The sequence below is a fragment of the Oculina patagonica genome, chromosome 11 (genome assembly GCF_052425735.1).
Source record: "Oculina patagonica isolate OP01 chromosome 11, crgOcupat, whole genome shotgun sequence".
In the NCBI taxonomy this organism is placed as follows: Eukaryota; Metazoa; Cnidaria; class Anthozoa; order Scleractinia; family Oculinidae; genus Oculina; species Oculina patagonica.
In genome coordinates this window covers 12,909,950-12,920,970 of record NC_135768.1, presented here as the reverse complement: position 1 = coordinate 12,920,970, position 11,021 = coordinate 12,909,950, and the positions used below count along the sequence as shown (strand labels likewise).

At 38.5% G+C, this 11,021-nt stretch overlaps 1 protein-coding gene across 1 annotated transcript in view; it reads right to left on the bottom strand.

Annotated features, from left to right (window-relative positions):
• Window positions 1-2,860: 2,860 nt before the first annotated feature.
• The window catches only part of LOC144630360 (solute carrier family 35 member F5-like), a 41,395-nt gene continuing 33,234 nt past the window's right edge, over window positions 2,861-11,021 (bottom strand). The window contains exons 7-16 of the mRNA XM_078488720.1: window positions 10,920-10,970; window positions 10,001-10,113; window positions 9,290-9,371; window positions 8,808-8,895; window positions 6,802-6,897; window positions 6,444-6,517; window positions 5,389-5,551; window positions 5,201-5,291; window positions 4,899-5,047; window positions 2,861-4,405 (exon numbers count right to left, since the gene is read on the bottom strand). Of these exons, the coding sequence (XP_078344846.1) occupies window positions 4,309-4,405; window positions 4,899-5,047; window positions 5,201-5,291; window positions 5,389-5,551; window positions 6,444-6,517; window positions 6,802-6,897; window positions 8,808-8,895; window positions 9,290-9,371; window positions 10,001-10,113; window positions 10,920-10,970 (1,004 nt within the window). The 3' untranslated portion in view covers window positions 2,861-4,308. The remainder of the gene's footprint in view (window positions 4,406-4,898; window positions 5,048-5,200; window positions 5,292-5,388; window positions 5,552-6,443; window positions 6,518-6,801; window positions 6,898-8,807; window positions 8,896-9,289; window positions 9,372-10,000; window positions 10,114-10,919; window positions 10,971-11,021) is intronic.

The following is an 11,021-nucleotide window of genomic DNA, read 5'->3' as shown; positions in this document are numbered from 1 at the left end:
CGCGTCAGCATGACGACAGCGCGCGAAAGACGTGGTGCGCGAGGGCGAGGCTGAGCCAAGAACAACAGGAACTACGACGGTCTTTTACGGTTTTACCACTTCAAGTTATGAGATTTTGAGCGCGATTTTCACGGTACCATTCATGATCCTCGGGTTTCGGCCTCTGGGCTGGAACCCTGCGGGGGCAAAAAAGTGATTCATTTATTCATCCTTATCACCTCAAATACAGTGGAACCTCGATTTAACGAACCTCTATATAACGAAGTCCTTGGTTTAACGAACAATATTCTTCAGCCCGTCCAGAGTTACAATAAAATGTATGGAACAGGACCTCGATATCACGAAATCCTCGTTATAACGAACACAATCCAGAAGCCCAAACGTAAAATGTACCTCGATATAACGAAGAAATGAAAAAATGTCAACACTCGACAAAATATAAATGCGAAACAGACCAATAAATATGAAAGTCATTTAATCCTGTAACAGATGCATATGTCCAAATCTATGGGTATATATATAAATGTTATTTTCAGAAATCGATAATATCCTGAAATGCTGTATTCTCTATTTTCCAATTGCCCATAATGCACTTTGTTTGCCACCCAAATTTTGCATAAACTATTGTTTTGGAAATATGCAGTCCTCCCAAGAGAATTTGAAAACAATAGTTTATGCAAAATTTGGGGGGCAAACAAAGTGTATTATGGGCAATTAGCCATGTTCGAAACGAGCGGGGGACTGGGTACGAATATTCAATATCGATTGGATTGAAAAACTGGGCCTGTCATCTGAAAGAGCATCCAAAAAATAGTAACTCAACCAAATTTGAGAGTTATTGGTTTAAACGCATAGGTATGGTTCACTTTTAGAAATTGCTAAAATAAGAGAGCTTAGTATGGATTGGAGGGACAGCTGTCCATCCAGCCATACTAAGCTCTCTTATTTTAACGATTTTTAAAAGAGTTCCATGCCTTTGCGTTTAAACCAATAACTCTCAAATTTGGTTGAGTTACTAATTTTTGGATGCTCTTTCAGATGACAGGCCCAGTTTTTCAATCCAATCGATATTGAATATTCGTACCCAGTCCCCTGCTCGTTTTGAACATGGCTAATTGGAAAAATAGAGATTGCATATTGCAACAAAACAGCGTTAAAAACTGATTAACTATACCTCGATGTAACAAACGTTTTGATTGTTTTCAGTTTCGCAAATTTGTTATATCGAAGTTTTCGATATAACGAACCCTCGATATAACGAGCAAATTTCATCAGTGCCTTGCCACTCCGTTAAATCGAGGTTCCACTGTAGCTTGCTAGAGTGCGATAGAGTAGATCGTACATAGTAGGGGTTCTAGACACTAGCCTAAGGGTGCCCCATGTGGCACTTTTTAAACTGTCAGAGACAGCCCCCTAAAACACGTTGCGAACGATTAGAAAGGTACGATTCAAACCACTTAAAAGCCCTTTCTGTGGTACAAGACTCGACGAAGCACGAAATTGTGGTCTACCGTCTCGAAAGCCGCACTGAGATTAGACCAAGACGGCTCAAAAACCTTACCTTTTGGTGCCACACATACCCTACATAGCTTGTACAGGGTTGTACACCTCCCCCCCCCCCCGGGGGGTGTAACACGTCATCAACCAGAAGGATGCCAATCACTCTGCCGGTAAAAAGGAATCCAGCATTTTTTGGCAAATTTCTGCAAATGATATTTCGTGACGAAGTCGACGTAAACTGCAGCACTGTGAACAATATCTATCTGAGCTGAACTAAAACTTTATTTATTTTCGGAATTCCATCAATTTACAACTGGGTTTTAATGAAAGCCGAGTAAAAAGAAATACTTAGACTCTAATACAGTAGAACCCCGGTAACTCGAACTCTGAAGGGAAACGAAAAACAGTTCGAGTTAGCGGGGTTTCGAGTTATCGGGGTCGATTGAATATTTAATTTGCCAAGTTAATAATTGATAGTTTACTGATTTTTCAGCACTTCAGTATACACTACAGGGCATATTGAACTTATCTTGCCAGAAACTCTAACACGACCATACATTCTTATGATAAGAGTGGAAAATGGCTGTCAAATACGTGATCTGTTCGTTGCTCTAATCAATGGGCAAGAACCGGAATTCGAGTTATCGGGGTAAATTTGACCCAAATTTTGTTCAAGGGAAACGAAATTTAGTTCGAGTTAGCGGGGTTTTCGAGTTATCCGAGTTCGAGTTAACCGAGTGAAAATGACTGAAAAGTGGGGTCAAATCCAAGGGAAATGGAAGTTTGTTCGAGTTAGCGGGGTTGTTCGAGTTATCCGAGTTCGAGTTACCGGGATCTACTGTATCTAACACACTTCAAGAAAGCTCGCCTCTAGTTGACAAAAAGTAACACACACAAGACGGCTGTGAATTTAAAAACAATTTATTGTAAACATTTCCCACTGTCATTTTCTCTTGCCACTTATTATTACAGATAAAATTCTCTTCTGCTGTTATTCTGAATATTAAAATGTAAAACGGTTTAAATAAATAACAATATATTTACAATTCCATAATATATTTCTTTTACTCCAGAGCATTTCATCCTTTACATGGAAAACAAATGCTAATCACATCATATTTAGCACCCAAAGTGGTACCTGAGTTGTGTAAATTAACTTATTTCCCCTTCTAGCATAATTTGTTAGAACGTTTCTTAGACCACCTTTACAAGTCTGCTTAGAACAGGAATCATAAACAAAAATTAAGAGAAAATATAAAAACTGTTTGAGCCGAACAGGAAAGTTTACACTCTTGAGGGTCCTGGAGGGGTAAAATGGGAACTGGGATTGGCCTGTTTTTGTCCTGGGAAAATGGGATTTTGTCGCTGGGAATGGGAGAAAATGCCAAAAATGGGAATGGGATAAATATTTTGTAACCATGACCAGTCGAGACATCACTTATTTCCTGGGTTTGAGACGGCAAAAAATTGTTAATACACCTCGTTTGTGTCAATTTCTAGTATGTTTAGCCATCATGTTTTTCCCCCTAATGGTCTCGATTGGCGGTCAACGATATTTGTTTTAAGCGGTGCGTGTAAAGCCAAAAGCCTCCAGAGCATGTGTATTTCTTTCTGTGGAAAGAGTTCCAAGCGGAAGTGATTAGGCCTGTCCCGAATGTGGTCGGTAACTTTTGAGCACCTTTTTGCGGACAAGTTTTGCCTTCCTGAGCATTTCTTGAGCAAAATATAGGTTTAGACCACATATCAAGTACGAAAAAGTCAACGATGTCATAAAAAGCTTCGATTTATGCGAATGTCTTGAATTTTTAACAACCTTTTGAAAGCTAAGTTTCAAACAATTTTTCTTGACCGATGTTTGCAATTATTGCGAAGAACGAAAAATAAAGCTTTCAATCAACGTTTATATAAAAATATCAAGAAATTTAGGTTGAAACTTTTGAAATTTAGGTAGCAACTTTTTGAATTTTTAGCTATTTTTTAGCAACCTTTTCAGTGGCATTCCAGTAAGCAACTTTTCAGTAGTTTACGAGCACAATCGGGACAGGCCTAAAAGTGATGAGCTGCCTAATTCAAATGAGGATGCCAGCTTACCATTAAGGACTCCTAATAACGAACTGGTAGACAGCTTTAGTGCTAGTGACAGTGACAGCGACTCCGAAGGAAAGGTAGACAGCACTCTTGAAACAACACTTATCATGATCCTTCCGACCAGGCTTGGAAGAATAAGAACTAGCAAGTCAGATGACAGACTTCCTGCATGCAGGAATGACATAAATGTGAAGTGGCAGAAACTTGTAACTTAAATACTGAATCACTATAACTTCCCTATTTGCACAATTTACCAGTCTAAAAGGATCCTATCGACTTCAGAACATCTTCATAAATCCTCGTGAATTTTTGGACCTTTGCTGGGTTGTATTTAGAAGCCGGAATTTTACGGATACTAAGAGAAAAGAGCTTGTATTTAAAACACTGGGATTTTTTCTGAATTCTGCTAGTGGGAATGGGATTTGAACACTGGGAAGAGGGATTTGGAAAAAAAAGACTGGGAAATGGGGTTGGTACCCCCCCTTCAGGATCCTCACTCTACAGTCTCCCTCAATAGCTTACTTCCCCGTCCCCACCATCACCACATCGGAGTCTTAACACAGACGTAATGGTCGAGAAAACAAGGGGAAAATTGAAATTAAAAGTTAAAAGCTGAACCTTATACTACGCTCAGTATTTTTCGACATCACAAAAATCTTATCCTGGTTATTAAAAAAGATAGCTTAATAAATAAGCCAAATTTGCAGTTATCCTGAAGGATCATGTTTGTATTTCATCTCCAGTGATTTCCTGGTCAGTTTCCTCGTCAATAACAGTGTTAATCAAACTCTCTGTTTGCTCAGCGTCACGCAACCTCCTGGAGAATAAAAACATAAAGCAAGTGTTAATATAAAATTGGTATAGGCTAGTGAAGTGAGATAACCTGTAACCTGCGATCAAGAGTTCTAACAGTGATATGCAAAGACGATTTTTTAAAAAAAGAAAAAAAGCGCAATTTTTTCACTATCTCATTTTTTTAGCTTCAAGCTCGATGGCCTAAAATAAAATGGGATTGTTCGTAATCAGTTTTTTTAAATCCTTAAAGAAGCAATCTATACCTAGTTCCGTCTGAACGGCTTAGAAGAAAGCTCTTTCAGTTGTCACTGTGAGTTGTAAAGGGATCGCATCTATAAACAGAAGCTTGAACACCTGACACTCTATTTTCATATTCGTCGTTCATAATCCGTCTCAATCCTCCCCAATCTTAACCATCCTTGTTCCTGTGGTTTATTATTATCTCTTTAGTTTTTTCCCTCTTTATGAAACTATTATTTAGAGGTTTCTTTCGATTTGAACGGCGTACAACATACCCTACAATAAGCTGCTGTTTGCTGTTAACAAGTTTCTTAAATCCGATCAAGATTGGGTCCCAGTCTCCGTAATGCGTCAACAAACTCACGGCAAAAAATGACGCAAATGCTGGTATTGCGCCAACTATGAACAGCCATGAAAAATGAACCTGAAAGATGATGAACGAAAATAGAAAACATAACAATCACCCTTCTAAGTTTTTCTACGTAAGTAAGATTTAATAACTGATTTTTCATCAAATTTGGAAGTCGTACATAAAGAAAGCTGGACTAAAGTAAAAACAAGCCAGCTACACACTTACTCTCTTCATGAATACATCAACAATCATGGTCAGCGGTATGATTAGACTCAAAGACAGCGTAGCTGTTAATGATGACGTCAAGTAACAGCCCCTAAAATGTCACAAAACACAGTTTAAAGATTGCGGCGGACATGACTGCAAATGTCGTTTGAAAATTTGAACAAGGAATACGAAAAAATATATATTACCAAAGCCACAAGACCTCTGACAGTACTGTTCCAACAAAGGCGTTCAATGCAATGAAACCCCAAATATTTGAACTGGAAGGAAGCTCAAATTTTTCCCAGTTGAAGTAGTTAAGTACAAAAAATCCTGGCCAGACAAGCACAAAGATAAACGCTCCAACAAGACCTGCAAGGGTTAAATTTAGGATTTGAAATGATATGACGGCTTTTTACTTCTGTAACATCGAGTTCAAAAGTTACAACGAATGCCCATTGTCTGCACCATGACATTGCTCGCAATGGCGAGGCATAACAATCAGTACACTCTTTTTTTATATATAAGAATCTAGTTTATAAGAATATCGAGGCTGAAATTTGCGAATTTTTAAGAATATTTGAAGAATAAACCCGAGGCTGAGATTTTGAAAAGAATATAGTTTTTAGTTGAAACAAAATCAGGTATTTTCATTTCCGTCACTTTATCAGCCAGGCTGCAACGAAAAGCAATGGTACATGTGCACAATGTAACACGATACAGATCTGGACACCAAACACTTGTAATTGATTACCCAATACTTGCTAAAACGGAAATGTCAAACAGTATTTTCTAAGAATGTTCATAAGAATATCTTCAGCCTAAAATCGGCAGAAAAATAAGAATATTCAGCCTGGGTCGGAAAAACTGTATTCTTATATAAAAAAAAAAGAGTGTACCGTATTTTCTCGATTAAACGCCGGGCACGGAGTAAAAGCCGGAGTACAAAAGAGTACAAGATAGAAAGAAGTGATTCACAGAGTAGAATGTCCTTAATATATGAGCTAAATCTTATCCGTTACACTACTGCTGGACTTGACAAAGAAAGTCTTGGGCTAAACGAGGGAATTAAGTTGTCTCAAAATCTCAACTCCTGTTAACATTTTTCTTAAATACGCCCAGCTGTATCGATCTGACGGCAAGCACGGTAAAGGTTACTAAACTCTCAATTTGAACAAAACATACGGTAGAATTATGAAACACAAAAGATTCACTTCGTACTACTTGCTTGCCGCGTCAGCAATGCTGCAAGTGTGTCCCTTACCAAAAAACATCGGAATATCCATCTGTTTCTCATTAGGAACTTGACGTTTCAACAAAATTAAATAACAGGAATACCTATAAAGAAGTTGGTAAAAGCCGTGTAAGAAAATCTTTCAAAACTATCAGTAAAATGTTGTGCGTAATTCCGACACGTATTCACTTTCTCAAAAATAACTAATATCTGGTCGCTTCTCATGGCTGTTTTGCAGAGAACTACTATGAAGTGTATTTAGTTGTATACATCTAAGCTGTCTTCTGCAAAACAGTCACGAGAATTGACCAAATTCCGGCGTATTATATATGGCTGCAACCGCAAGCTACTTCATTAAAAAACACGGCAAGTTTTTTTTCATACTTACAGAAAAGCACTGGCCAGCGCCCATAATGCTCCAACACTAATTCCTCCTTTTGTGCTTTTTGAATCAGAAAGCGTAACCAGCACTATCCCAGTAATGCTGCAAATCAGAAAAACACCAAGTTCAAAATACACTCGTCTGCAGTGAAACTTTCTATCAGACAGAAGCAGACATCTTTACAGTCCGTGATATAATGACCAGGTGCTTCATTTCCAAAGACCAAGCTGTATAGCCTGCGTTGCAGACGAACTAACCCCCCCCCCCCCGGCAGAGTGTTTGATATACATATCTTCTCAATCGAAACTAAAACTAAGAAGAATCAAAGATCTCTTCGAGATATCGACTTTTTTGCATAAAGTTAGTATGAGTAGAAGGTTTATCCTAGGCATTGTTGTTCCAACATATCATGGAAGATTCAAACGTCTTTCAGTTCAAGCATTTTTTTTATTTTCGCGGAGGAAATGCTGTATTTGTCAGTCGCGACGGCTGGGTGCTTTGCGACTCATATACTTTGGCTTGGTTAAAAATGGTAAACTTTGACGTTTGCCTTTAATCGAAATAGTTGTTTCCTTTCGAGTTAGAAAGATTTCTACTGGGCTTAATGCAGGGTTCTCGATAAAGGTTACGCACGACAGAGTTACCTTTTGTCTCGTCACGCAATCTTTACCCCACATTGAGAAGTAAATTTTCGTTTGGATATTACCAAAAGCCGCTTCTCCTCGCGTTATTCTTTACCTTACGGCTACACATGCCATTTCTAATGACTACATTTCCAGTAAAACAGTTCCTGTTTATTTTTCTAATGGCGATGCATTATTTTCTGAATACATTCTTCATATATACCCACACCCCCCCGGCCCACACCGAAAAGAAATCCCTTGAATTGAGAACGCGAATAAATGATTATTTACTCGTGTTTAGCGCGACTAACGCAATAGATTGTCGCGAAAAAAAATCCTTTAGGTTGAATATTAGCACTGCTTTAGTATGTGAAAGACTTGTATTAAACAGTACAAATTTCCGTTCTTAATCATTTTCGGTTAAATATTAGCGCCCCTTCAGTGTGTGAGACGCTTGTACCAGTACAACGCTTTAGACTGTGAAAGACTTAAACGTTGCCTTCATGGGCTGAACCACTCACATTCTCGATTAGTTGTGTCATATCTCATTTGAGATACACACGCATAAAAATAATTGTTATATAACGTTTATACATGTGACAAGTCACGTTTTTTTAACACGAGATCGCAAGTGTTGACGCAATACTAATGAGAGACCCTTTCATCACCCACAGCGGAATATGTGACAAGTCACGTCTTTAACACGAGATCGCAAGTGTTGACGCAATACTAATAAGAGACCCTTTCATCACCCACAGCGGAAAGAAATCCCTTGAGAAATTAAAAAAGTCCCTTGAGAGTTAACAAGAATGTGGTTCCAAATTTTGCCCCACATAACTGCTATTCTCCTACTTTCGCTTGTAAACAAGTAAAAAAAATGGGAAAAACGAGAAATAAAATCACAAAAAATCTATGCTAATTAAGAACAGATATTAATCCACTGTCACGGTTATGATTTCCTTAGTATAAACTTGATGAATTATTATTTTGAGAAGCTGAAGATGGAGAACTAGATATTGAGTCAAACAGCTAAAACCACAGTGCAGGAAAAAAAATTTTGAGCCGCCAAAATTTATATTTGCGTCACAGGAAACCTAAAAATAATAGTCTATGTTTATTAAAAATTGCTATATTAAAGCAATGCAAATGTTAACGAGCATCTTTGGCTGCAATTTTTTCAAATTGCTTTTGCGCGACTTCGAAATATCGATAGTTATAGACGTACCTTGATTTCTATCCACAAATTAAGGTTATATATTCCTTTAGATGTTCAAAGATAATGTTTATTTAGGGTTTAGTTGCCTACCAATAATTTCAGGACAGTTAAGATCAAAAACCAGCAAAATCCCCGTGACATAGTTCCTTTAAGTTAACAATAAACCTACTCACCTCATAAGAACAGCAAGTAGTTTTGTGATGGAAAATTTGTCAGAAGTTGAACTCTGGAAAATGGATGCTAATATGAGTGTAAATAACCCTGTAATTAAAAACAAAAACAACAATGGTCAACATAAGATTTCTCTCTACTCATCACAGACAATGAGAATAAAGAAAATTATCAACTCGTAGGATATTGTTTTGATGAGACACCAAATTCTCACAACTAACATTAAAAGAAATGTACGGCAATAATTTTTATAGGTAAGGAGAATTGATGTCAGGGATGTAGCTAAGAAAACACTAAGCCGGCTCATCAACAAGCCCAGCTGGCTTTTCTGGCCTTGGCAGCTCTAAAAGTATACCCAACCTTTGTTTTCATGTGAAATTTCAGCCAGATTTAAGTTCTATTTCAGCCAGTTAAATTAGCCGGCAGCTGGCCCTTAGCGACATCCCTGGATGTCATGAAAATTGAAACTGAAACTGAAGGTTACCTGATGAGGATGACAAAATATTAACAGCTGCTGGTGAAGTGTGCGAAATGGCTTCCTGATAACTGCAGTTGCCACAGAAAAACTACACAGAGAAATAAAACTGTTTAGCATAGGATAGAAGGCACATAAAGAACATGTCTACTGTGAGTAATCACAACAAACACCAATAACCTAATGAGCCAGTGGAGGTCAGAGGCAACCTGTGTCATCAACTCCTTATTGATCTTAGTCCTCAGGTGTTTGGGTCACTAACACCCATGGTATTCTTAGCTATCTTGATCCCTGCATGTTTGGGAAATTAGATCTCTTGGTCTCTTGATCTTTGGCTCCTTTGGACCCTTCGTGTTTAGGTCTCTGGGTCTGGTACCCTCTCAGACATGGCTAGGAGAGGCTTGTAACAGGGCTGTTTAACTAAACATGTCATAAAATCATTATTTTATTGTGTATCAACTCTTATACTGGGATTTATTAAGTTGGCAGGGTTGGAAATTAGCACTCACCCAGGCGAGTGTGAAAAATGTCCGGCAAGTACAAATCACAGTTCACTCGCCCGGTTTGGCAAGTGCGATTTTCATATCCAGAATATATTATTCAAAGTAAGCGTAACTTTTACTTTCCACTTCAAAATAATCTACACTCTCCACAAGCCGCTAGCTAACCAACTTTGTGATTTGCCTTACATACATTATACTCCTTTATTCCTTTACTCACCAAGAAACAAAACATCACAGCGACTTTAGCCACCTGCTGTAGAGGCAGCTTCTGACCTTGTTCATTAGCCTGGTATGGGAGTCTGGCAATCCTTGCCTGCTCACTGTTGTGGTCTGGAAATTGAAAACATTATAGATGGATATCATTCAGCTAACGTGAAAAAACAATACATGCATTGGGCATGCAGACAAAAGGTCTGTGTATGAGCCTAGTGGCCCATCAGGCCAGAGCTTATCCCAGTTTCAGTAGCATGAAGAGACTAGGAGTATTTCTACTCCCCCTGGATGGGATGCTAGTCCATTGCAGGGTAGCTCCCAGCATTAAATTCGCTGGTACCCATTTATACACCTGGGTGGAGTGAGGCACAATGAGAGAGAACAACTTAATGGCCCTGGCCAGGGCTCAAACCACAACTGTATGATTCAGAGTCCAGGCCCCAGTTGTTCAATAGATGGATAACCAGACAAATCACTATCCAGTGGATAGCGCAGTTTGTTTTGTTGACAGTTATCTGGTGGATAGCGATCTGGTGGACTGCAATATCTACCCTTTGAACAACCAGGCCTAGTGCACTAACCATTAGGCCACCATGCCTCCCACATTGGGTATGCAGAGAGTACAATGAAATTTATCGATGTCAGTGTTCAACTCCACATCTCATGATCAGTAAGTGAAGCAAATAAGCAAGATGTTTAGTTGTAGAACTAGTAGTCACACTTCTCTCTTAGCTCAACTACAGGATTGTAGCAAGAATGGTAAATTAAAATAGGACTTTCTCCCCTGGGAACATCAAACATTAGCCTAGCCAATGGCCTACTATTTCAAATTTGGTTGGACAATGTGAGCAGCTCCATCTATTGGCTATATTCATTTGTGATCTTCCATACTGGCATGCAACAATTTAGCAACAAACATTCACCTGATAATTGTCGCACCTCTCTTACACTGCTAAACGTGACTCGTCTTGGTCCTAGATTATCAAAACCAATACAGATTAAATTAAATGACCAATGAAAAACAT